At 35.7% G+C, this 27,936-nt stretch overlaps 2 protein-coding genes across 2 annotated transcripts; one reads left to right on the forward strand and one right to left on the reverse strand.

Annotated features, from left to right (window-relative positions):
* The first annotated feature begins 1,867 nt into the window (after positions 1-1,867).
* LOC21395428 (protein ZINC INDUCED FACILITATOR-LIKE 1) lies at positions 1,868-27,710 on the forward strand. The gene is made up of 17 exons (XM_024162306.1): positions 1,868-2,021; positions 2,436-2,476; positions 12,651-12,711; positions 12,786-12,888; positions 13,059-13,161; positions 13,427-13,480; positions 13,566-13,628; positions 21,089-21,138; positions 21,240-21,315; positions 21,871-22,083; positions 23,460-23,547; positions 24,076-24,161; positions 24,273-24,380; positions 25,309-25,353; positions 25,473-25,561; positions 26,049-26,092; positions 27,495-27,710. The coding sequence occupies exons 1-17, from the start codon at positions 1,868-1,870 to the stop codon at positions 27,581-27,583; spliced, it is 1,467 nt and encodes a 488-aa protein (XP_024018074.1). The 3' UTR covers positions 27,584-27,710.
* LOC21395427 lies at positions 3,886-5,734 on the reverse strand. The gene is made up of 2 exons (XM_010093004.2): positions 4,830-5,734; positions 3,886-4,072 (listed from the first exon to the last, which is right to left on the reverse strand). Exons 1-2 carry the CDS (start codon positions 5,611-5,613, stop codon positions 4,044-4,046), a joined length of 813 nt encoding a protein of 270 aa, XP_010091306.2. The 5' UTR covers positions 5,614-5,734; the 3' UTR covers positions 3,886-4,043.
* Positions 27,711-27,936: the final 226 nt, after the last annotated feature.

The raw sequence follows: 27,936 nt of genomic DNA on the forward strand, positions 1-27,936 counted from the left end.
TTTTTCTATGCATGGCCGGCCAAAGTGGAGAAGGAGAGAGAGAAAAATAAATCCTACCCCTTGTACTTTAGTCCACTCTCTTAAAGTTTCTCTTGAAACTGCTAAAAATCTACTGACTGTAAAGGGTACTTAGCTGACAGGAAATTCTTGTTTCTGACAGTTCTTTTTTTTTTCTACTACTTATTTACAGTTCAACTTTTAAATCCTCATCTGCTTTGATATCACGTTAAATTCTTACTCGCGTAATATCTTAAACTGTTTCAAGTCTTGAAATTAATTCTAGACTGAATAAATTCTAAATTTAACTTTTCTGCATTATATCCCGGGAATGACATTATTTCTGACGGTGTCAACTCCTTAGCTCACATTGTACCCTTCTACTATAGGTATCTATCTTGTGACTTTAACCTAGCTGTCTGGCAATTAAGGATTTTCTCTTCTTTAAAAATGTCAGTGCGTTTTTTTTACGCTGCTAACATCATGCTGTGTTTGGAGATTCTTGAAATTAAGATTCTCAAACTATACTTGTACTGAAAATTATTCTGCCTTAAAGTATGGCAAGAATTTATCGATCGAATTTACTTGATCGAAAACATGAACTTAACATGAAATCTGCTACAGAATTTAGGAATACATATATTGATTCCATAAATCCTTCAGTCACATAATAATTTCTAGGAAAATCCTTGGCTTAAATAAATAAATTGTATTATTTAAAGTCTAAAATTTTCTCAGTCATTACAATAAATATGTTAATTTAAAATTTTGAAAGTACAATTTTGAATCTTGATGACATCCAAAAATATATGACGTATAAAATTGTAGGTATCTTATTTTTTTTTTCAAACTATTTTTAATTGACATTTGGTTAATGAATTAGAATCAATATTAAAATTATTTTTTATTTACGTGTATTTTTTATGAGAAAAAATATTATACCGAACTATATATCATGATTTAAATTATGGGTTACTGTTAAAACGTCAAGTTCCTTAACGTTTTGTTTTTGCATGAATTAGTCAAACCAATTAGCTTGCACCACAGAAATTTTAAAGGTCAGCTTAAATAATGCTTTTGCATGCCGATTTGCTTACACCAATAAAATTTAAAAGTTCAGCTTAAATAATGCTTTTGCATGCCAACTGGCTGCTTAAACGTGTGTTGTTTTGCTGAGAAATTTTGGAACACGTTGTTCTTAATTTCTTTTTAGTTTTGTGTCCTCAATTATTTTTCTTTTGAAATTATGCAACTCTTATGTTTCAACTTTAAAAAAGAAATAACTCACAATTTAAGATCTATCGGTACGATGTTTTTTTTATAAAAATTTAAATTTAATTTTTTTATTATAATATTTTCTTTTCACATAGTAATTAAAATTTTTAACTTATGTTGTGAAATAAATATACTTAAAAGAATTCATAATCAATTTTTTTTTTAATTTTTCAATCAAAGCAGCATGAATAATCCATATCAATACGATGATTTTGAATTTCTGATCACCACAAATTGTTTGACTTTATACTATACAAATAGTTTTTGCTTTCGATTTTCATTTTCCAAAAAAAAACATTTTTTTTGATGAAAATTTTCCGAAAAACACCATTGATTGGTTAGTTCATTGACGTATGAAGATATAATAATTAAAAGCAAAATCGGCCACAGCCGCTAGTACCGGCCGTCACCCTCAACCAGGCGGGAAAACAAATGTTGATCTGATCACTTTCTTTTTCTGCTTTTTTTTTTTTTCATTTTCATTTTCATTATTGTTTTTGTTTTTAATTTTGCTTAACAACATTACAAGCGAAAGTACAGAAGAAAACAAAACCATCTTTTTTTTTGGTTATCTTTTGCTTTCGGCATAACAAAAATGGCGGATGATTCCCAGATCAATAGAGAGCCGCTCTTGAGGAATGAGTACTTTTCCGATTGTCCCGGCTGTAAGGTTGAGCAACACAAGGATTTGCAGAGAGGTTTTCCGATCAAAGACATTATCCGTATTTGGATTATCGTCCTCGCTAATGGTATAACTTTTTTTTTTTTTCTTTTCAATTTGAGAGGAATCGTATTGTTTTGTCTGTGTGACCCTTTCGTCTGAAAGTGGTTTTTGTGGACACTACTACCAAAAGTACCTATTGTACCTGATGTTTGTCCATTATTCAAATCATAAAAAGTAACACTTCAAGCAAAAAAAAAAAAAAAAATCATGAAAAGTAATACTATTATATGTCAGATTCATGTTTATGAATAGAAATTGGATAATCTCAAAAAGAAAAAGATATTGGCTACTCATGTGCCCAACCATTATAAATATATATATATATATATATTTTTGGGTACAGTATATGAAAGTTTGATGTAAATTGCTATAATTCTAATCAGAGTTTTTTTTTTTTTTTTTATTTATTTATTTATTTATTTTTTTTTACCTCCTCCAGCTCTGCCAATATCATCGCTTTTTCCTTTCATCTATTTCATGGTGAGTCTACTTTATTGCTTCATCTTTTAATTTCTGAAACTTTTTTCGCCCTCGTTAGACCATCTCTTTGTTACTGTCCTTGTAGATGCGGGACATGTTTGGTGTACTTTACTAAAATACTATACGCATGTGTTCATGCGTTTAAATTAATGATTCTTAATTTTAACATTTAAAAATTAAATTTTTTGTGAGAGAAAAACACTGTAATAGAATTAAAATCATGAGTTTAAACGCAGCAAATAAACGAGCCTGAAAGGTATGTTTTTATTCTGGTGTCACAAAAAGTGTTACAACACTAGTTAAAACACTGAGGTTATGTTAATGCCCCGTTCAATTTACCGATTCGAGTTTAGAGTTTGAGTTTTGTTACAGTAAAAAGCTCACAGAAACAGTCATATCTAATTTTTTTTGCTACAATAAAAAGCTTTCACATAAAGTCACATATAAACTCGAATTAAAAACTCAAATCAGCGAACTAAGCGGGCCCTAAGTGTTTCAGATTCAGAAAATAATTGTGTAGAGAAGTAATGCAGAAAATAATAGTGCAGAAACGTAAAGACATAAGGAATTAATATCGCAGTTCGGTGCGTACACCTACATCTGCAGGACTACGCCCAGATAGTGAACAATCCACTAAGATTGAAAGATCACAAACACCAAAAATGGTCTTACACACTCAAAGACTCTGTTCTTGACCGTGTCGCTATTGTGTTGAGTCTCCTTAGAAGACTTGTACAGCAGGCACCACCCAACTTTGTAACGTTTCTTCACAGTCAAGTATTGACATGCACCATAAGGATAATCTGTAAGATTTTTCACTCAAAACACAAATCTATCATAGACACTCAACTCCACAGAATTTTCTGCACAGTGTACACACAAAAGAACCTCTTTCAACCCTCTACATACACCACCAAACCTTACAACCTCATCATAGCCGATCACTCTCTTCAAAATCAAATTAATCACCACAGATTCTTTCCATAAACACCTCCAATCAACCAGCCGAGTCAACCAAATCAGCCACCAATCAATATCAGCAAAATCAGTCCAAACTTGGAGAATCATTCCAAATTTGGTGCAGCTAACCCAAAAAGGAAATCCCTATTTCTTTGAATTCATACTACCGATTTTCAACAAAAATTGCAACTAAGTAAGAGTAGTCCTAACAATCTCCTCCTTTGACATTTTTTGGCAAAACACTAAAAGCATCCTAATGCTAAGAAATTCAAAAGAAACAGACATAAATTGTTCTGTACAAATTACAAACAATTACAAGACTCCCTCTTTTTGTCAAAAAGACTACCAAAGTAAAGTAGCAGACAAAAGATGGCAGTAAGAACTATAAAAGAAAAACTACGAAGAAATACCAACTCCATCAGCAACTGAAGAAGATTGGAGATCCCCAAGCAGCGCCGCAGCCTCATTCTTGCGCTAATCAATTTCTTTGAGCTCCTGTAAAAGTCTCTTTTCACAAGTAGCAAGATCCTGTAATTCCTTCTGCAAGTACTGAATGATACGAGCTTTTTGAACAGCAGCAACAGATTGAGAGGAACTGGATGTGACACTAGTTGAGACATGAGAAGTAACATCCTCCTGCAACTCATCTTCAAAATATGAGAAAAGCTCCCCCTGAACATCATCACATGCTTTCCAGAGTGAAGTTTCTTTAAAATTCTAAGTTTTCTTGAAAATTTGTCAAACACCTCTACCGACTTATTAATATCTTTTTGAGACATCACCACACCATAAATGAGAGAAGGAAATGGAAGCACCTGACGAGTGAACATAACTTTAGCATTACCTACTATCTGATCATAAATGAGTTGTTTAATGTCAAAGGAGAAACAAAGACCAATCATGTAGAGCAATTTGGCAAGGGGCTTATTGACACTAGTAGCATGTGTACTAGGCATCCAGTTCTTTAAGGCAATCTTGTGCAACACAGAATACTTCAAACTTAACTCAGTAGCAGGAAAAGATTTTTAGCTATGATCTGGTCATAGCTTGCTTCACACTCCACAATCATTCTATGGCTTCCATCAAAGTCATTGATAATTGCCGGTGAAAAATCAAACAAGTGACCTCTGACAAAAATTTTATGAAACATTGGGGATTTATGATCATTAACCCCACTGACCAAATTTGCATAGAACTCTAAGACCACTTCCTTTACAAATGGTTTTAGTTTAGTGACTGTTCCAAGTAGACTCTGATTCTCAGTAACTCCAAAACACCCAATTCTCTAAATTCGGTCTCATTCAGTAATCTTTCAGAGAATATCTTCCTTTTAATCACTGACTTCCAGACATTCTATTCAAATCAGAATAGAAGAGAGAAGTATCATCCTTACCAGAATTTAGACCAAAGGCTTCCTTCGCTTTCTCTCTTTTGAAGGTCTCTGAAGCTTTTGCCTGAGGTTTGGTCTTAGACCTAGTAACCCTGCTTGAACTGACTGGAGCAGTGGTTTTCTTCTGCTTCTTCCTCTTTGGCAATGGTCCAGTAGAGGCGTGAGATTGTTCGACCTCAGCAGCCTCATTAGAAGCACCAGGACCAGTTGTTGGATGGAAGCAATTATCACTTGAGGAGGCATACCTCTTCATCTTCTGCTTTTTAGACTCAGCCCGAATTTCAGTTTCAATTCGAGTTGGGGACTTTTGTTTCATCCTTTCTGGATAAATTGGGAATCGAGAGTTCCAAGAAGGAAAACCTGGTCTGACAGGAAACTTCATCAAGTTTGGGGGTGACCAAGGCGGATGACTAGGAGATGGTTGAGATGCACCAGCATTGGCAGGAGAGGCTGCTGGTGGCAGAGACACCGGAGCAGTGGCGGTGGAATCATCAGATATTGGAAAACCCCGAGGAGTGGAGAAAACTTCTTCACGGTGGCCGGACTCTGACGGAGTAACATACAGAACAATCGCTGACTGACGAATAATGGCGAGAGGGACTGGGTTGGCTTCATTGGTGGACTGAGAATTCTGGCGAGGAGCAGCCGCGGTGGAGGTTGATGGAGCCTTTGGCTTTTTCGGCGAATATCGTTTAAATGCTGCCATTACTCTCTCTCGTAATTGCTCTTGGAATTTTGCAACCGCTTTATTGACTTTGTTAGATCGAGAATTGCGAGTTTTCACCATTGTTGAGGAAAAATTTGGAAGGATTGGACTGACGAATGAGAGGAAGAAGAGAGAGTTTAGGTGTTTTGTGCTTAAACCCTAAAGCCCCAAAATTCATATAAACAAACTCCCGGGAACACACAAAGGCCTCAAAACACATTGTCATTTTTTTTTATTTTTTTAATATTTTTTATATTTATATTACCCAGATTCCTAGAGCCGTCCTCAAAGACTCAAATCGGAGAGCACCTAGTGCCTTTGTAAAAATATCTGCCAGTTGTTTTTCAGTAGCAATGTATTCAAGAGTGAGTGTTTTATTATCCACCAGTTCTCTGATAAAGTGATGACGAATATCAATGTGCTTCATGCGAGAGTGTTGGACTGGATTTTTAGAGATATTTATTGCACTAGTATTATCACAATATACAGTCATGACATCTTGTGAAATACAATATCCTCAAGCATCTGTTTCATCAATAATAGTTATATGCAACAGCTTCCTGCTGCTATATACTCTGCCTCTGCTGTGGATAGAGAGATGGAATTCTGCTTTTTACTAAATCAGGAAACAAGATTATTCCCCAGATAAAAACATCCACCAGAAGTGCTTTTTCTATCATCAACATTGCCAGCCCAATCTGCATCATTAAAACCTGCGAGACTAGAATTCGTATCTCTAGAAAACCAAATTCCATAGTCAACTGTACCACTTACATACCAAATTATCCTTTTAACTGCAGCCAAGTGAGACTCCTTAGGATTTGCATGATATCTAACACAAACTCCAACACTAAAACATATGTCAGGTCTACTAGCAGTCAAATACAAGAGACTCACAATCATGCTTCGATAGAGACTAGGATCAACTGAAGCGCCATTATCATCTTTCATCAATTTCTCATTTGTGCCCATAGGAGTTCTCAAATGTCTTGATTTTTCAAGACCAAATTTCTTTACCAAATTTCTTGCATATTTGCTTTGAGAAATAAAAATCCCATTTTGCACTTGTTTCACCTGCAGGCTAAGGAAATAGTTCAATTCACCCATCATACTCATCTCAAACTCCTTCTTCATCTGGTCAACAAACTCATCTACATTTCCTTGACTAGTGAATTCAAATACAATGTCATCCACATATATTTAAGCAATGATAATTCTAGATTTGAACTTCTTAATAAATAAAGTTTTGTCAACTCCCCCTCTCGTATAGCCCTTCCTATTCAAGAAACCTATCAACCGTTCATACTAGGCTCTAGGTGCTTGCTTCAATCTATATAAAGCCTTGTTGAGCTTGTAGACATAGTTAGGTTGAAGAGTATCTTCGAAACCTTTAGGTTGCTCTACAAATACTTCTTCATTCAAAAACCCATTAAAAAATGCACTATTCACATCCATTTGAAACAACTTAGCCCCCAACAGACAGGGAATAAGCAGCAGAAGCCTGATTGACTCAAGTCTTGCGATGGGAGTAAAAGTTTCATCAAAATCAACTCTTTCAACCTGAGTGTACCCCTGTGCAACAAGTCTCGCCTTGTTTCTGGTAATGTTCTCATGTTCATCAGTTTTATTCTTAAAGATCCACTTAGTACCAATAACATTAGAACCACTTGGTCTAGGAACTACGCTCCACACATCATTTCTCACAAACTGTTCCAACTCCTCCTGCATTGTGTTTATCCAGAACTTATCTTGAAGTGCTTCTTAACATTCTTTGGTTCCACAGTAGAAATGTAACACACATATCTCACCATGTCTCGATAATTTTACTTTGGTTTATCTCGAATACGTATACCATCATGAATGCTTCTAATTACCTCCTCAACTGGACGGTTCTTCTTAATTCTGGAAGATAGTTCCCTGGTAATTGGGTCTGCAATGTTGTAAATTTTTGTCTCTGTTTCTGACTGTCTTGTCCCAGGCAGTATTAACACCATCTGTAACATCGTCTATGACACTGTCTTCAGCATTATGCTTCTTATCTCCTTGATCATCTGCTTTAGATTCATCAAAAGCTTCATCTTCAGAAAGTCTTTCTACAGTCCCTTTGAAGTCATCAACTACTACATTTGCAGACTCCATGATAGCTTGAGTTCTCTTGTTGTAAACTCTATAGGCTCGACTATTATTAGAGTAACTAAGAAAAACTCCTTCATCACTTTTTGCATCAAGATTTCTTCGATGTTCCTGATCATTGAGAATATAGCACACACTTCTGAAAACATGAAAGTATTTGAGATTAGGTTTCTTACCCTTCCAAATCTCATAGGGAGTCACCTTTGTACTTGGTCTAAAGTACACTCTGTTAACCGTGTAGCAAGCTGTGTTCATAGCTTCTGCCCATAGTCTAAACGACAATCCTTTAGAATTAAGCATTAGCCGAGCCATCTCTTGAAGAGTGCGATTCTTTCTCTCAACAACGCCATTTTGTTGCGGTGTCTTAGGAGCTGAAAACTCATGAGCTATACCGTGCTTATTGTTAAACTCAGCAAAGATAGCATTTTCAAATTCCTTCCTATGATCGCTTCTGATTCTTATAATTTTTCCAATGCTGCAATCTTTTTCGTTCGAGAGTTTGACACACAAGTTCTTAAACACTTCAAACGTATCTGACCTTTCTCTGATAAAGTCCAACCAAGTAAATCTTGAGAAATCATCCACACAAACAAACATATATCACTTTCCACCAATGCTTTCAACTTGCATTGGACCCATAAGATCCATGTGCAGCAACTCAAGAACCCATGTTGTTGAAATCTATTGCATCACTTTTTGCAAAACTTTCTTTTATTTTCCTATTTGACAAGGTCCACAAACCCCAAGAGGTTTTTCTCCCACCTTAGGAACTCCTCTAACTGCCCTAATATTGGCAATCGTCCTCAGAGTCTTGTAATTCAAGTGACCTAGTTTTTAATGTCAAATCTCAGTTTCATCAACAGTACTCTTGTAACAGTTAAGTGGAAGAGTTAACATATAACAGTTGTCTGAAGATCTTGATCCTTCCATGACACAACTTTCTGCTTTATCAAACACTTAACACTCATCCTTGTAGAACCTTAATCACACAGTTGACTAATGCTAATCAGATTAGCCTTTAATCCTTCAACCAATAGTACATTCTTCAATCTTGGATGACCCTCAACGTCTAGCATTCCTTTGCCGCGAACTTTGCCTTTGAGACCAATTCCAAAAGTCACATGTCTGTCAGTGCAGCTTCACATCTTTCAAGAAACTTCTATCTCCTGTCATGTGCTTTGAGCAACCACTATCAAAGTACCATGCACTTATGGTGCTTGTTTTCAAGGAAGTGTAAACTACATGACATTTAAGTTCAGATTTTCTCACCTACACTTGACAAGTGTTTCTGAAATAAGCGCCTTTCTTCTTTCTAGATGTTCTTCTTGCTAGCTTTGAAGTAGCAAAAAACATCCCTCTCCTCAAATCTTTCAAGTATCTGAAGCGTTGAGGTCGAATGTGTCCAAGATAATAACAATAATGACAGGTGTGAGTGAATTTTCCTTGTTGTGACCGTGTCTCAGGTACTTTCTTGCTTATGAATGGTTGAGGTTCATGTGGGATGGTTTCTTTCACAAATACAATCTTTGAGGTTGAGCATTCTCCAGTGTAGCCAAGACTATAGTGATCACCACTAGCTTTTCCCATAGTGAGAATATGTTCCCGTTTAGATGTACCAGAATTCAACATCTTTAGAGTTCTTTCTGTATGTTCTAATTCCGGCTTCAATTCTTGCAGTTTCTTTTCCGTTTCAGCAACTTGTGCCTCATAAGTCTGCAGTAGCTCTTGTCAAAACTTCTTTTTCTCTCACAAGTTCACCTACACGTTCCTCCAAAGTCTTATTTAGTTTGCACACTTTAACCCATTTGTCAAACATGGTTTTGTATGCTTCCTAAATTGCATCATCTGTCAATTCTTCTCCATCACTGCTGCTATTTAATTCTGACTCACTTTCTTCCTTCTCACTATTCACTGTCTATATATCAGCTATTGTTGTGACACTATCTGCAACACCATTGGTAACATTATCTGCAAAATCATCCTGATTAGTGTACACATTAAAAGAAACATAGTTGCTTACATGGTCATCATCTTCCTGACTCCTTTCTGATTCTTCATCACTCCAGGTTCCACTTAGAGACTTCTTCTTCTTCTTAAGTGTGTTGGCGCATTCGGATTGAATGTGACCATATCTGCCGCACTCCCCGCATTAGATACCTCTACTTTTTGTCTTCATTTCAATGTTATTTGCTGTGAATTTGTTCTTCTGTGAATTGCTAGTGTTACTGAAGCTTGAATTCCTATTCCTCTTATTAAATTTCTTCATTACTCATTTAAAGTTTCTTGTGAACAAAGTGAGGGTCTCAGCCAAGTCTTCTTGATCATCCGAGTCTTCTTCTACAATCTTTTGAGCTCCAGCACAAAGAACAACTTCTTCTACATGAGTTTTTTGAGCTCTAGCATGAAGATCGACTTTCTTTTCTTTCTTGTCTTCATCAAGATTCATTTCAAAAGTGCGTAAAGAGCCCATCAACTCCTCTAGCTTCATCGTCTGTACATTCTTAGCCTCCTCAATAGCTGTGACTTTATAGGCAAATCTCCTTGGAAGTGATCTCAGTGTCTTCCTCACAAGTTTCTCCTCAGAGAATTTTTCACTAAGAGCAAATGCCTCATTAGCAATTTCACACAATTTTGAATTAAAGTCAAAAATAGTTTCATTGTTAAGCATTCTAAGATTCTCAAATCTTGTAGTAAGGATTTGCAGTTTTGATAATCTAACTGCAGCCGTTCCTTCATGTGCGGTTTGTAAGATCTCCCAAGCATTTGTTGGCAGATTCACAGGTTGAAATGAGCTTGACCTGATTGGCGTCAACTCCATTGAAAATAGCATTTAGCGCTCTTGAGTTGTTATTTGCCAATTTGTCTTCTTTAGTGGACCATTTCTCTTCAGGCTTCATAACTTCTTTCCCTTCAGAATCCTTGGTTACTGGATGTTCCCATCTAGTCAATACAGGACGCCATGCCATTTCATCAATTGCCTTGATAAACGTCTTCATGTGAGCTTTCCAATATGAATAATTGGATCTATCAAGGAGAGGAGGGCACAAAACTGAGCCACATTCTTTCAGAAAGTCCATCCCTGACACTACATACCAAATTTTAAAATCTCACCAAACAAATGGTTAGTGAACCTCTCTGATACTAATTGAAAGGTCTATTTTTATGCCGGTGTCGCAAAGAGTGCTACAATACTAGTTGAAACACTGAGGTTATGTTAAGTGTTTTGGATTCAGAAACAAGTAAATAATTGTGCAGAGAAGTAATGCAGAAAATAATAGTACAGAAACGTACGAGCCACAGGAATTGATATCGCAATTCGGTGTGCACACCTACATTTGTGGGGTCACGCCCATACAGTGAACAATCTAGTAAGATTAAAAGATTACAAACACCAAAAACGGTCTTACACACTCAAATACTCCCTTCTTGACCGTATCGCCGTTGTGTTGAGTCTCCTTAGAGAACTTGTCCAGCAGGCACCACTCGACTTTGTAACATTTCTTCACAGTCAAGTACTGACATGCACCATAAGGATAGTTTGTAAGATTTTTCACTCAAAACATAAATCTATCACAGACACTCAACTCCCCAGAATGTTCTGCATAGTGCCCACACAAAAGAACCTATATCAACCCTCTACATACACCACCAAACCTTACCACCTCATCATAGCTGATCACCATCTTCAAAACCAAATTAATCACCACAGATTCTTTCCATAAACACCTCCAATCAACAAGCTGAGTCAACCAAATCAGCCACCAATCAATCTCAACAAAATCAGTCCAAATCTGGAGAATCATTCCAAATTTGGTGCAGCTAACCCTAAAAGGAAATCCCTGTTTCTTTGAATTCATACTACCGATTTTCAACAAAAATTGCCAACTAAGTAAGAGCAGTCTTAACAGAGCCTATATTGTATAGTAATATGTTGATACAATTTTTTTCCTCGATTTTTATACTTGCATTTTAAGATTATCAAATAATCACACCTTGTATTTTAGATTATATCACATTTATACCTTAATATCTAAATTTTAAGCTTAGTTTTTACTTTTTCTCGGTCAATAGTTAACTTTGACAATGAAAAAGTCAAAAACACCCTTAAAAATAAGAGTAAAAAAAATAAAAATTAAAAAAATGTGAAGGACATTCTGGTCATTTCCAGTCAAAATAAAACTTTAATGGATTTAATATGTATTTGAAAAAATAATGTTAGGGATATCAACTTAAATTTTAACTGTTATGTACTAACTGATATGGCATATAATTGTCATTTTTATATTAATGGATGTTTAAAATATTGCCATGTTAATTAATGAAAGAGATTACATATATCAATTTTTTAATAGATTGATTTCTATATTATATATATATATATATATATATTAGTTTACCAATTTTTTTATGAGTTTAAACTGGTAAGAGGTAAACAAAATATTAGTTTTCCTTCAAAGTCTCCTTTAAAGCCATCAAATTAGAAGCTGTTTGAACTCAAGACCTCATACTTTAAGATCGTGTTAAACAGCTAAAATGCTCCCCAAAGCTTAAAATTTATAGGAGGCAGGGTGACTTTGAATTTTTCCTTTTTTTTTCCTAGTAATAAGAAAGAAATGCAACTACAGGTATCAAGGCTTTTGTTTAATATTACTCAATATGGTCTGTGCCAAGGGACATAGACATCATGTTAATTTGTGTGCTGATGGTGATTACCTAATGTAAATTGACAAAGCTGTCAGTCACTTTACTTGTTAAGCAAACTATAGTAACTAGTAAACCTTTTCTTTTCATCGCACTATTAATTTACAATAAATTTCTTTCTTCGATTTAGTCTCTATTTTCTTTCATATCCATGGCAGTTTGCCTTTTTGTGTTCAGTTTCTTGCTGTAAACTTACGATGTAATGAGTGACCTTTGGCTCATTGGTTCTGTTTTCTGCTTTCACAAACACTTCTTTTTATCCATTGTTTAATCATCGTTTGCAGATAAGGGATTTGCATATTGCTAAAAGAGAGGAAGATGTGGCCTACTATGCTGGTTATGTAGGTAAGGTTATTTTCATTGATTATCATTTGTCATTTCTTATTTAATGTGTCCTAACAAACTTTAATTCTTTCAAGGCGCTGCATATATGCTTGGGAGAGCTTTGACGTCTATTTTATGGGGAGTTATTGCTGATCGCTTTGGTCGAAAACCTGTCATAATAATTGGGACTGTCACAGTGTTAGTAACTATAAGTTCTCCTTTCCTACTATTTATATGTGTGTGTGTGTGTGTGTGTATAGAAAGTTTCCCTTTTACTCATGATTTTTGTTTCTGAAAATATGTTTGGATGGTTTGTCTCACATGTAAGGCTGTAGCTATTTTTACACTGCTCTTGTTTATCCCCTCAGGGTTGTTTTCAACACTCTCTTTGGCCTTAGTGTAAACTATTGGATGGCCATCAGTACAAGGTTTCTTCTTGGAAGTTTTAATGGCTTACTTGGAACAATTAAGGTATAATAATGCTCCATTTAAATATGAACAAATATTTCAGGGCACAGATGGTACTCAGCACCATCTACTAATAAAAAGTTGATCCCGCAGTATAGAGTCCACATATGAGACTCACCTTCTATTATTAATGGTGCTTACAGCAATGGTGCTCTAAGCATTTTTCATATAATATACATTAACTTCATAGAGATGAAATGATGGGTTCCTAACATAAACTTCAAGCATTTTTTTTTTTAATAAGATGATTTAACTTTCTTATGACCAGGCATATGCATCTGAAATCTTCCGGGAAGAGTACCAAGCTCTAGGAATGTCAACAGTGAGATTTAATGCCCCACGTCTAATGCAAGTTTTAAATGCCATTGCATCAACAAAGTTATTGATATTAACTGCTACAATTTCAGATTAGCACAGCATGGGGTATAGGATTAATCATTGGACCGGCAATTGGAGGCTTTTTTGCCCAGGTAACTCTCTCTCCTTCTATTTGTTTTCTTTTTAGGGAGGAAAGATATCTAAGTAAAACTTTCAAATTCTAGTTATTGTCTTCTTTCCCCGAGTACTTGATTTGTAGTTAGTTGTGAGCTTCTAAAAGTTCTTTTTAGGTTTCAACCTTTTAATTTAATTTGGTGATCTTCAGCCCACACTAAAGTTAGAAGTTTTTGCTTGGTTACTTTATCATGGAAAGGTTAATAAAACTAATCTCCCGTTTAGTTAGATGATTCGTTCTCTGATTCGAATCACGATTCATGGTTCGTTATAGTATTTTCTCTCACAAAAAACATACGTAAATCGAAAATGGTTCTAATCCATGAACCAAACGGGCTCTAATTAAAGGTTGAAACAACCCTTTTATTCTCTGTATCTTGAACAATTTGAGGATGTAAAAATGTATAAAATCTTACTGGCTATAAATAGAATTTATAATTATTTATGACTATAACAAGTAACAACAACTAAAAATTCTAGAATCTTTTGTGGAATTCTGAGTCAAAATTATATTAGGAAAGTTTAGAGATTTTGTTTATGTATTTTTGGTATAGAACAATAAGGAGAATCCGGTATTACTTACCAAATTCTATAGTTTATCTCTTTCCTTTTTTGTGGAGGATTCTCCTCTAATTAATTGATTTAGGACTGGGATTAATGGCTGGAATAATACAACCATCTCTTGTATATCCCTATCAAACTTTCAAGGTATCCGAGCCGCCATACCTCTAGAGAAAAGAAACCCTAGTTCTCTAATTTCCTGAATCCGGCATGACCAAATTTGGCATGGCTACTGAGAGACAAAGCACTTCCTCATCCAAAGTAACCTCAAATCCGGAAATTGCAGCAGTAGCAAGCAATCATGGAGGTATGACGGAGAACTCCACTCTTCTTATCACGGGTCACAAATTCAACGACCATAACTATCTTCAATGGTCTCAATCCGTGATGATAAAGACAAAGATGAGTACCTCACGGGTGAAGTCAGCGCCCCTGAGAAGAATGATCCCAAATTCGCGGTATGGAATACCGAGAATCACATGGTGAAGTCTTCATTGATTAATTCCATGAATAATGAAATAGGAGAAAATTTCCTTTTGTATGGGACAAGGAGATTTAGGATGCTGCTAGAGAAACGTACTCAAGTTCTGAGAACACTTCAGAATTATTTTAAATTGAAACGGTTCTGCATGACCTGTTTGAAACCTACGTGTGGAAATGCCCTCAAGACCCTGCTTTATACAAGAAGATTGTCGAGCAAAAATGAAAATTCAAATTCCTTATTGGACTCAACAAGGATTTGGATGAAGTTTGAGGGAGAGTGATGGGAACCAAGCCTCTATCGAGTGTTAGGGAGGCATTCTCAGAAGTACGATGTGAAGAAAGTAGAAGAAAGGTGATGATGGAAGCCCAAGACCACGCTCTAACGCTTGAAGGATCTGCCCATGCAGCCCAAAGACCTCCAGTGATCAACAACAATGATAGCAGACAAAGAAAATGAAGGTCATGGTGTGATCACTACCGCAATCCAGGACACTTGAGAGAAAATTGCTGGAAACTTCATGGGCAGTCTGCTGATTGGAAGCCCTCAAGACCAGGGAATGACAGAGAAAGCCGTGCAAACACTGCAACCAAAGATAAGAATCCTATTTCCCCAGAGACAAGTCCTTTCACGAAGGAACGACTTGATGTTTTAGAAAAACTCTTTAGCCAGAATCTCTTGTCTCAGCCGAGTACCTCTACTTCTAGCATGACCAAATTTGGCATGGCTACTGAGAGACAAAGCTCTTCCTCATCCAAAGTAAACTCAAATCTAGAAATTGCAACAGTAGCAAGCAGTCATGGAGGTACAACAGAGAACTCATCTCTTCTTATCACGGGTCACAAATTCAACGTCCATAACTATCTTCAATGGTCTCAATCTGTGATGATGTTTACATGTGAGAAAGACAAAGACGGGTACCTTACCGATGAAGTCAGCGCCCCTGAGAAGAATGATCCCAAATTCAGGGCATGGAAAACTGAGAATCACATGGTGATGTCTTCGTTGATTAATTCCATGAATAATGAAATAGGAGAAAATTTTCTTTTGTATGGGACAAGGATATTTGGGATGCTGCTAGAGAAATGTACTCAAGTTCTGAGAACACTTCAGAATTGTTTCAATTTGAAACAGTTCTACACAACCTATGCCAGGGGGATCTCACAGTTACTCAATATTTCAACACCCCCACTCCATATTGGCAAGACATGTTTGAAACCTACGTGTGGAAATGCCCTCAAGACACTGCTTTATACAAGAAGATTGTGGAGCAGAAACAGAAATTCAAATTCCTTCTCAGACTCAACAAGGATTTGGATGAAGTTCGAAGGAGAGTGATAGGAACTAAGCCTCTGTCGAGTGTTAGGGAGGCATTCTCAGAAGTACGGCGTGAAGAAAGTAGAAGAAAAGTGATGATGGGAGCCCAAGACCACACTCTAACTCTTGAAGGATCTGCCCTTGCAGCCCGAGGACCTCTAGTGATCAACAACAATGATAGTTGACAAAGAAAATTAAGGCCATGGTGTGATCACTGTAGCAAATCAGGACACTTGAGAGAAAATTGTTGGAAACTTTATGGGAAGTCTGCTGATTGGAAGCCCTCACGACCAGGGAATGACAGAGAAAGTCGTGCAAACACTACAACCAAAGACGAGAATCCTATTTCCCCAGAGACAAGCCCTTTCACCAAGGAACAGCTTGAGGTTTTTCTAAAACTCTTTAGCCAGAATCTCTTGTCTCAAGCTCTCAGCCGAGTACCTCTACATCTGGAAGTGGCATGTTTGCACATAAAGGTAATTTTTCAAATGCTCTCACAATCAACAAAAGACATCCAAGCACGTGGATTATTGACTCTAGAGCTTCAGATCATATGACGGGAAATGCAACCATCTTTTATGAGAATAGTCCGTGTAATGAGAATTATACAGTCTGAATTGTTGATGGATCCCTCTCAAAAGTTGAGGGAACAGGCTCAGTCCAGATTACAAAGGACTTAACTCTGAACACTATCATACATGTTCCTAATTTAGACTGCAATTTACTCTCTATCAGTAAATTGACTCATGATCTTAACTGTGTGTCTAAATTTTTCTCAAACATGTGTGAATTTCAAGAATTAGATTCTGGGAGGAAGATTGGCAGTGCTGAGATGTGTTCTAAACTCTATCTCCTCAAAGATGATGGAACCTTAAGAAGACAAGCTCAATCTGCAAAATGTGTATTTCAAGAGTCAGTCAGTTTTAAATTCCAGTGTCAATAAAGATAGTGAGGTTATGTTGCACTATTGTCTTGGTCATCCAAATTTCATATATCTTAAGAAAATGTTTCCTTCTTTATTCATCAATAAAAGTTCAAGTTTCTTCAAATGCAAAATTTGTCTACTGGCCAAACACACTCGCATTGCCTATCCTAGTCTTCCATATAAACCATCCCGACCTTTTATTATGATTCACAGTGATGTATGGGGACCCTTAAAGGTTAAAAATATAACAAGAACTCAATGGTTTGTATCATTTGTAGATGATCACACCAGACTAAACTGGATATTTCTTATGAAAGAAAAATATGAGGTTGGTCAAATCTTTCAAAATTTCAATTCCATGATACAAACACAATTCAACACCAAAATTCAAGTCCTGAAAACTGACAATGCCAAGGAATACTTCAAAACTATCCTAGGTGATTATCTCATACGTCAGGGCATTGTTCATCTGAGTTCTTATGTTGACACTCCCCAACAAAACGGGGTAGCAGAAAGAAAAAATAGACACTTGTTAGAGGTCACTCGGTCTCTCATGTTCTAAAACATTTATGGAAAAAAGCAGTCCTTACAGCATCATATCTCATCAATAGAATGCCTTCCAGAGTCCTAAAATTCAAAACTCCGTATCAGGTTCTTCTTCAAAACTTCCCACATACAAAAATTCTCTCTTCATTAGATCTTAAAGTATTTGGATGTTCATCATTTGTTCACATACATCAACACCACCATAGCAAATTGGACCCTAGATCCATCAAATGCATTTTTCTTGGATACTCCTCAAACCAAAAGGGTTATAAGTGTTATTCACCCATCACCAAGAAAGTCTACCACTTAATGGTTGTGACCTTCTTTGAACATCAATCTTATTATCCAAAACCTAAAATTCAAGGGGAGAATATGAGAGAATATTAGTTTTGGGACACTCCTAATGACATTCAACATTCACCTCCTCCTCAGTCCGGGGATTCCATTCTTCCATTTTAACCCGGGAATGTACTCCAAGTTCCAGATCAACCCGAAAAATCATTCCCAATCTGAGAACCATTCTCTTGTAGACTGACCTCAATCTCCAGTCACCACTCCAATCCGTAATCACTCAATGTCATCACCACCACAAAATGCAAGTCTTGAGCTTCGTGTCTATACTAGGAGGAAAAAAATCCGAAAAGGAGATAGAGCACTCAACATAACTCACACATGACCAAGAATCTGAGCCGAGTCCTTCTCCTACTCAAATTCACTCAGGTAATGGAATCCTTGATCTTGAAATTGCTGCTCCCACTATTGATGATATAAGTATTCCAATTGCTTTATGAAAGGGTGTACGGACATACACAAATCATCCCATTTGCAGATTTGTTTCTTATGAAGGATTGTCACCATCCTACCAGATGTTTGTCTCTATTCTTGATAGTGTGCAAGTTCCTAATTCTATTTCTAGAATGGAGGAAGGCAGTTGGTGAAGAAATCAGGGCTTTAGAGAAAAGTGGTACTTGGGTGATCTCAGATCTTCCTCCTGGAAAGAAACCTGTTAGCTATAAGTGGATTTTCACTATCAAACAAAAGGTTGATGGAAGTGTAGAAAGACTAAAAGCTTGAATTGTAGCTAAAGGTTTTAGTCAGTCCTATCGAATAGACTATCAAGAAATATTTGCTCCAGTGGCCAAACTCAACACTATCAGAGTACTCTTCTCTTTAACAGCAAATCAAGATTAGCCATTACATCAACGAGATATCAAGAATGCATTCCTGAACGGAGATCTAGAATAGGAGGTGTATATGGAGATACCACCGGGACTGGAAACCTCTTTCAGTAATAACCAGGTGTGCAGACTTAAGAAATCACTATATGGACTTAAGCAATCCCCTTGTGCATGGTTTGACAGGTTTGCTAAGACAGTGATCAGGAATGGATATACTCAATGTGAGGCAGATCATACATTGTTTGTGAAGTTCTCTCCAGGAAAGAAAATAGCAGTACTGATTGTGTATATAGATGATAGCATTCTAATAGGTGACTATGAGGAGGAACTATTAAGATTAAAGAAGCTGCTCGCCAAGGAATTTGAGATCAAAGACCTCAGGTATCTGAGGTATTTTCTGGGCATGGAGTGGCTCGATCAAAAAAATGTATATTTGTCTCCCAACGGAAATGTCTTAGATTTACTAAAGGAGACATGTATGCTTGGATGTAAACCTGCAGATACTCCAATGGATCCAACTAAGAAGATAAGGACTGAAAAAGATAGTGCACTAGTTGACAGGGAGAGATATCAGAGACTTATAGGCGGACTCATCTATCTTTCACACACCCGACCTGATATTAGTTTTTCTGTTAGTGTTGTAAGTCAATTTATGAACAACCCAACAGAAGAACATATGGACGCTGTTAATAGGATTTTGCGGTATCTTTAGATGACTCCAGGCATAGGTCTACTATACAAGAAGAATGACAACATAAATGTAGAAGTCTATACAGATGCAGACTGGTCAGAAGATGTGTCAGACAGACGATCAACATATGGGTATTGTTCCTATGTTTGGAGAAATTTAGTAACATGGAGGAGGAAGAAACAACCCGTGGTCTCAAGAAGCGGTGCATAAGCGGAATTTAGAGCACTCACTCTTGGCATTTGTGAGGGTATGTGGATACAAAGACTAATTGGTGAACTTGGAGTAACAATAGAAAGGCCTATTCAGATGTTCTGGACAACCAAGCTGCCATAAGTATTGCTAAGAATCTTGTTCATCATGACATGACAAAGCACATTGAGATAGATCGGTATTTCATTACAGTGAAGATTGTGAAACTGGTTTGTACTCCTACAAAGTTCCAAACTGCAGATATACTCACTAAAGCTCTTCTAAGAACTAACTTTGACATGCTGAATCACAAACTGTGTATGTACAACATCTACAACCCAGCTTGAAGATGAGTGTGGAATTCTGAGTCAAAGTTATATTAGGAAAGTTTAGAGATTTTGTTTATGTATTTTTGGCATAAAACAATTAGGAGAATCCGGTATTACTTACTAAATTCTATAGTTTATCTCTTTCCTTTTTTGTGGAGGATTCTCCTCTAATTAATTGATTTAGGACCGGGACTAATAGCTAGAATAATACCATCTCTTGTATATATATTTCTCTGTATTCCTTGTAAATGTTAAGAGAAATAAGAGTTTTTATCCCTCTCAAACTTTCAATCTTCAATACTCCTCCTTAAGCTGGAGCAAAGATACTTATGCACCTATTGAACACCAGCATCTCCAATGCAATTCTAATTTATAGTGCGAAAGCCAACTTTTAGTATTTGAGTAGGCAAATCACTCTCCAAGATAATGCTATTTTTGGTATAAAATTTAATATAAGCATATGCGAAATTTTGGGTATTATTTGCATATTGCTATTGGTGGATACGTTCACTTTTTTATTTTATCATTATAACATTTGACATTTGCTAGTTATTTTATAGCTAAAGTTTCCTTTTACAACTCTCAAAGCTTAAGATTATAAAAAAAAAGTAGATTTAGCATTTAAAAAAACATTATACAATGGAACACAAATAAAAATAGCATATTAAATATGTAACTTTCAAACTTTTTGGTGCTAAATATGACATTGGTATTAGCATTTACATTGAAGATGGTGTAAGTGTGGTTTCATATAGAAAAGGAAAGACTACACTCTAGCTGCTTGTACTCTAGGATACAATCATTAACTAATACGATGCAAGAATCAGTAAGAGTTATCTTCAAGACCTGTTCGATGCTCAAATGTTCCGGAAGATATCAACATCAAACTTAGTTTTAAATTTTTAATGAGTTAGCATCATCAAAAACCCTCCCAAGAAATTTGAAATATACAACCTTGCTTGCATGTTGGTTTGTGATTTTTGGTTTATGACGATTAGTCTGATCTTCACAAGCATAATACTAGTTTTCACTGGATGAAAAGCATATTCATTGTTGAATTTAATAACTTGCATCTTAAAAAAGCTGAGGATCCAATAAGCTTTTACCAAGTAGATTGATAATAATAATATAAAATCTTTTACCTACTATCTTGCACCTGTGTCAATTATTTTTTATTCTCCTGACATTACCTTAACATTTGGTGGCAAAATTTTTATTCAGCCAGCAGACAAGTATCCAAGTATATTTTCCAAAACTTCATTCTTTGGAAGGTAGTCTTTTGAATTTTTAAATGTGGTGCATTTTGTAATATTTCACATCTAAGGTATTCATTGTTATTCCATGATGTACCAAAATTGAATCCTTTATGCAGGTTTCCATACTTCTTGCCCTGCTTTTGCATATCAGCTTTTTCAATGGGAGTAATGATTCTTTCCTTTTGGCTTCCGGTACATATCTTATTTTATTTCTCGAATTTTCACTAAGACTCTTCCTACATATCAAATATTCGTTATTGCATTTAATCTTGGTTGGTGGGACCCTTTATAAACAAATCTTGCGTATATATACGGTATAAGCCTTTCATTTCAAAAATATATATATATATTTTTAATAAATCTGGATCCAAAAGTTCTATTTTTAGATTTCTCCACGTTGAAAACAAAGAATTTAGCATTCATTTCTTTTATATTTTATTCAAATTCAACATCAATTTCTTAGTTATATACTCCATAACTCCAATGAAGATTCATGATCGTTCATTCTATTCTAGCATGAAGTTACGTTGTACATAACATGAATAATGAAGCTTGATAATGTTCAACAGTTTTAAGTGTCTTCATAATGCTCAGATTTCTAAAGTTTCCCTTGGAAATTGAAATTAAAATCAAACATCAATTATAGTTTATATATCAAAACATATGTAGCATATTCTTACTATCTGGAGGCTCTTTAATGCTGCAATTTGCTAAAACTGCCATCTGATATTAGCTGAATTGTTTCAGGAGACATTGCACAAGCACAATGGAAAACAGAGATCACGTAGTGATTCATTTGATGCGTTGGAAACTGCACATTTTCCAACTGATGCAAATGAAAGTAGAGAGAACACTGAAGGGGATCAGAAATCTAAGAAAAGCCTTTTAAAGAACTGGCCCTTAATGTCTTCAATCATTGTTTATTGTGTTTTCGCACTTCAGGATATGGCATACATTGAGGTATTTCTCATAACTCATTTAGCTTTGGAAAATAAAACATGCGTCTTTCTTCATATACATATAAAAAAACGTATATTTGTACTTACTTCGTAAGTGAGTTCTTGCTTATTCGCATATATATATATATATATATATATATATATATAGACACACACACATATATGTTTTTAATTATCGTTTTTCTCAATGTTGTTTCCATGATGATTTAGTTCTATCTGCTTGCTTGGCTAAATGTACAAATATAAGATTCTTCAAATGGCTTCTTTAATTTCTTTGGAATATTTGATTGGCGTTACTTATCCCGGAGGAAGTTTGATGGCATCGTAATGACCAGCAAAAGCAACTGGAGTGGTTAATAATTTCCTTTCTGCAACAGATTGTAGACATTATATTTTTGCTATGATGTAGACGTTATATCATATTAAAACTTGTTTAGAGGCGTGACTGTCTAAAGTTCTTCTTCATCTTGCCTCTCTGTCTTATTGTACTTCTTTTCTTCTTATTGTTCCCTGTCCTTATTTCGTTCCATTACGCCTAATTTCTGGTGAAATTCAGATTTTCTAGACTTTTGAAAGACCTATGTAGGTAAAATCTTTTTCCTAACATCCATTCAACAAAGCTTACAAAACCTAAACCGTGCATAACGTGTTAGTATCGGAAAAACTTTTGTTGCTCTTTTGCCGTGTAGAAGATGACCGATCCCGGCCCCTGGGCGCCCAACTATGTGGGGTCGGGGACTTTTTGACAGCGTTTTACTTTTTTGTCATTTTTTGAAGCCCTTTTTTTCAGGCATGTCCAGAAAAATATTAGGATTGCGTCTTTTCTGTCTGTCTCCAGACTGGTGTTGCCTGTGTAAATGTAGTTTTAAAACTATTGATCATCTCCTTTTGCATTGCTTTTTGGCAAGAGAGTTGTGGTTTAGAGTTATGTTAGAGTTTCGATCGAGTTGGGTGGCTCCATTAAGATGTCTTGACTTGTCTATATCCTCTTATCTCTTTGTTTTTAACAAGAGGAGGGGCAAGAGGATTTGGAATACTGCTACCTCATTGTTCTTTGCTCAATGAAGTGTGGTTGCTTTCAAAATAGAAACAAAAAGTACCGGAACAACTTGCAATGTGTTTACCAATTACATCTATATAATTTTTTTGTTGATGGAATTACATCTTTATAAGTTAATATTTTTTCTGTGCATAAAATTATTTCTATTAGCACAATTGAAATGTTATATATCACCTGAACTGATTTACAGATATCAATTATTAATTATGCTCCGATAGAGATAGAGATCCCTATGCGCTCGCACATATTTTCTTCATTGGTTTCTATCTCTAGTTCTTTAACTGTGGTCTATGTGGAAACCACTTTTTTCCCTTCAGATTTTCTCATTATGGGCTGTGAGTCCATGCAAATTTGGCGGTCTGAATTATACGACGGACACTGTTGGTGAGGTTCTTGCTATCTCAGGTAAGCATTTGACTGTTTCCATATCCCTGTACATGTCACGATATGCGTATGGCATCGCATAACCTGCTTATGGAAAGGCATACATTGTCGTGATACGTCACGTTTAAACGCGTATGGCATTGTCGGTTCATTTCACTATCACCATTACAAACTTAAAACTATGATCCTTTTTTGTTCCTTGTTGGTTCCCTGTGTGTTTTTTGCTACTAGTTAGTCTGGTATGGAAGTTACTTTGTTTCCGAATAGAAGTTGTAGTTCATTCTTCAATTGTGAATTAATGGTAATCAATAGGCGATAGCATTTGTGCTTTGTTTATTATACTTTGTTCATCAATGCCTTTGATATGTTCTAAAGTTTATGGTTGTTGCTGATTTTAAATTTCATAATATTTTTCCTGTTAACTGCTAATGCATTTTACTTTGAGATTCCAATCGAACAAACAATTTAACATGATTTCCTTTAAGGCAAATTGTTCACCACTTGATTATTATAACATATTCCACTATCACTGACAACAATTTTTTTTAGGCTTCTCTCTTGTCACCTTTCAACTTTTCCTATATCCATTTCTCGAAAAGACGTTTGGTGCCATTCTAGTCTGCCGCATCACAGGGGTGATTACTAAGCCTTTTCTATACTTGTGTACTTCTATTATCACCCGTTTTCCTCGAGCCATATGTAAAAATTTTCTTTGCTGATTTTTGGTTCTGTTTGCCCATATGCAGGTCTTAAATATACTCCTATTGGCAGGTTACCCATTTTTGGCGTCATTGTCGGGGTTAACACTTTTCCTAGTGTTAACCGTTGCATCTGTGGCAAGGAATGCCCTAAGTGTAAGTGAATAAACAACGAGAAGATTTCTTGTGACATGATTCATCATAAGAAGCTTTCCAAATGATCAACTAAGAAGTGCCAAAAAGGTTTAGATTCGAAGGCATATGGTTTAGAAAGGTAATTGAAAGGTTGTAGATGGAAAGATGAGATTTAAGTGTTAAAATCTGATGGGAAAGTTTCAGCCTTTTTTTCTGGACAGCTGATACAATGTGGATGCTAAGAGAATTTTAACTGAGAGAAGGGTTTTATAGCATGAGTCTAGAAACATATGAAAGTTGGGTATTGTTGGAATTTGGACTGCTTTTCCATTTCATCAATATCAAGTTTTTTGTCTTTAGAAACACTTTTAGGAACATTTAGATGGTGTTTTTCACAAAGCTAGGTGTTTTGAAAGGTTTAGGTGTCGCTAGAAATCGGAATTGATACGTAGAAATAAAAACGGGAGTGATCTACATGGAAATTGGACAGGACAAGAAAAACAAAGGCTGTGTTTGGAGTTAGTTTTGTTTTTATTTTTCACATTTTTCGATAAAGAAAAAATAAAAATGGGAGAGAAACGTCGTTTGACATAATTAAAAATAAAAAACAGAAATGAAAACGATTTTTTAGTTTAGTGTAAAATGAGAAACAAATGAAAAATGACTTTTAGTTATTTTTCATTTTTTGTTTCTGTTTTCTCTTCTCTCGAGCACAGAGAGAAAGACATTAATGGATTTTTTTATACTGAAAATAATTTCTTGATAAAATTACTAAACGCATTTTCAAAAATGATTTCTGTGTGAAATTGAAAGCATTTTCATTTTTATTTTCATACAAAAAATAAAATTATTTTGGAACAAATTCTAAACGCACTCAAAGTTATCATCTCCCCTCTTGGTTTGTGCGTTTCTGATTAATTTTTAATGTTTTCTTGTTTTTGAATACCAGCTGTCACTAGTAACTGGTTTGTACATCCTGCAAAACAGAGCTGTGGTAATTTTCATTCTTGGTGTACCTCTTTTTTATGGTTTTCCTCCTTGGTTTCGTATTATCACTTGTCAAATCGCTTCCTTTACTTGATTTAACTTGATTGCATGATTTATCAACACCAGGATCAAGATCAAAGAGGAGCTGCTAATGGCCTTTCAATGACCGGAATGTCCGTGTTTAAAGCCGTTGGCCCGGCCGGAGCTGGTGCACTGTAAGTTAGCTTTCTCTGTGAAAGAAACTAGAAAGGGGAAGCCATAATCCGCACGTGATATGAGAAGTATTCATATATGCTGAAATGCACGTTCAACAATACTTCCGACAAATAAAATCGATTTCGTTTATGAAAGCTTGGAACCCCGTTTCTCTCAACTGTTGTCCATTGTGCTTTGTGATTCCATTTTAGCACCAGTAGATGGAGCATATATATAGCCTTGAATGTTTAAATAACGGAAACATGAAGAGCAGAAACTGATTATGAATTTGATTTGTACTAGATTCCATTATTTCCCTCCTTAGTTTTACCATTCCTAATCGAACCGATAAATCCTTCACGCCGATCCCTGTTTCTACATCCTGTCCTCCTAGACGGACCGTAAATTACGAGCACATTGCAGCATGTAACTGTGGCCTGTTACTTCACTACTAATACACATGTTTGCTTGTTTCTTATGGTCTTATGATCTTCTTGGTCTCCACAGGTTCTCTTGGGCAGAAAAGCGCCGAGATGCCTCCTTCCTACCCGGTATGCCATTCAACTTACTCAAATCCTTGACTCTTATAAGAAATACATACTATGCGGTATAATTTTCTTGCCTCTATTTTCTTTTTCTTTTTCTTCTCTACACATAGATGGTGTGGAGATTGAGACTTCTAGGAAGTTTAGGTATCTTGAGTCTATAGTGCAGTACGAAGGAGATATAGAAGATGATATTCAACATAGGATTAAAGTAAGGTGAGTTAAGTGGAAGAATGCTACGAGAGTTTTATATGATGGCAAGATGCCTATTAAGTTGAAAGAAAAGTTCTATAGGACTGTATTTCGTCCAGCTATGTTATATGGTAGTGAATGTTGGGCCATTAAGAGACAACATATATCTAAGATGAGTATGACAGAAATGCGTATGTTAAGATGAATGAGTTGCCATACGAGAGTTGACCGCATAAGGAATGAAGTTATTTGTAGTAAAGTAGGTGCAACACCAATAGAGGATAAGGTGCGCGAAGGCCGCTTGAGGTGATACGAGCATGTCCAACGAAGACCGCTAGAAGCACTAGTTCGTGCTTGAGAGGACATTCTTATACTTAATATTAAGAGGAGGGGTAAACCAAGAATTACGTTGACCGAAGTCGTTAGGAAAGACATTCTAAATCTAGGCATTTAGGAAAATTTAATTTCGAACAGAGCTATGTGAAAAAGTGAAATCCATATAACCGACCCTAATTAAGTTGAAATTAAAGCTTCTTGTTGTTGTCGTCGTCGTCTTCTCTACGCATGTGCCATTTTCACCATACTAGAGGTGGTTGTCATGTTTCTTCATGTGCGTTCTTTAATCTTTACTATATCTTCTTTAACCTCTCTGAATTATAGAAGAATTTTTGTGCGTCTTTAAATTTTCACCTGAAAGAAAAGTCTCCTCTTTTCAAGCATCATCCTTCTTCCCCTCCCTCTTCCAATTTTCATTCTCCTAACAAATGAAAAGTTGACAGTCTAGCTTCGAGATCATTTGATATAAAATTATTATCGACTCACCTCTTGGTATAAGTTCTAAGAAAAAAAAGAATTAAAATGATATTAGATGAGGAGATCCTGAGTTTTCAGATTCTATTCTGGCATACTTCCTATCAAAATTTATAGAGTAGTCTCATTAGAACAACTTCAACAATAATCGACTGACTAACCATTATGATGACCAAAACATATCATGTATTAAAAAAAAAAAAAAAGATCATGTGGGTACATAATTCTTACATCCTCTACTGTCAAAAAAATTTTGTGCTGCTTGAAAATATGTTGCTTTGCCTTGACCTAGAAATCATGTTACCTTTCTCCTGTAGTGTAGAAATAATTGTCACGCGAACTATATTGTTGAATTAACTTAGTAGCTTATGAGATTATAAGTTTTACACCGCTAATTATAATGCAGGTACTCACATGGTTTTCTTCGTCCTGAATGTGGTTCAGACAATTGGAGTGATCTTGACATTTAAACCATTTCTAGCAACACGACAGTAAATGGCTTTGGATGAAATTTGTGCCCAACCATTTACATTAGTAGTGTTATAAATGAGCAACCTCGTAACCCCACCAGATGACCCGTGGTAATTTGTTAGATCACTCGGGATCCTATAAATAAGCAACCTCCGGACTTTATTTTTATTTTTGTATGTTTGATATACAGTATAAGCACTCTATATTGTATTGTTTAATAACAATATTTGGTGATATCTATACATTGCACAATTTAATATGAGATTCAAAATTTAATACAATATGAAGTGTGAGATTTAATACCGAAAAAAATTTATGTACTAGACCGTATTATACAATTTAACTTAAAATAGAATATTAAAAACATATAAAATATT

This window comes from Morus notabilis, unplaced genomic scaffold, assembly GCF_000414095.1.
Source record: "Morus notabilis unplaced genomic scaffold, ASM41409v2 Scaffold1082, whole genome shotgun sequence".
NCBI classification, from domain to species: Eukaryota; Viridiplantae; Streptophyta; class Magnoliopsida; order Rosales; family Moraceae; genus Morus; species Morus notabilis.

Excerpts from the sequence above, each read along its gene's own strand:
- LOC21395428 (XM_024162306.1), top strand. The coding sequence starts at position 1,868 with ATGGCGGATGATTCCCAGATCAATAGAGAGCCGCTCTTGAGGAATGAG. Across the intron at positions 12,712-12,785 it reads CTACTATGCTGGTTATGTAG|GCGCTGCATATATGCTTGGG; the intron begins GTAAGGTTATTT and ends AATTCTTTCAAG. Across the intron at positions 26,093-27,494 it reads AGATGCCTCCTTCCTACCCG|GTACTCACATGGTTTTCTTC; the intron begins GTATGCCATTCA and ends ATTATAATGCAG.
- LOC21395427 (XM_010093004.2), bottom strand. The coding sequence starts at position 5,613 with ATGGTGAAAACTCGCAATTCTCGATCTAACAAAGTCAATAAAGCGGTT. Across the intron at positions 4,073-4,829 it reads AGCCTTTGGTCTAAATTCTG|GAGGATGTTACTTCTCATGT; the intron begins GTAAGGATGATA and ends GATGAGTTGCAG.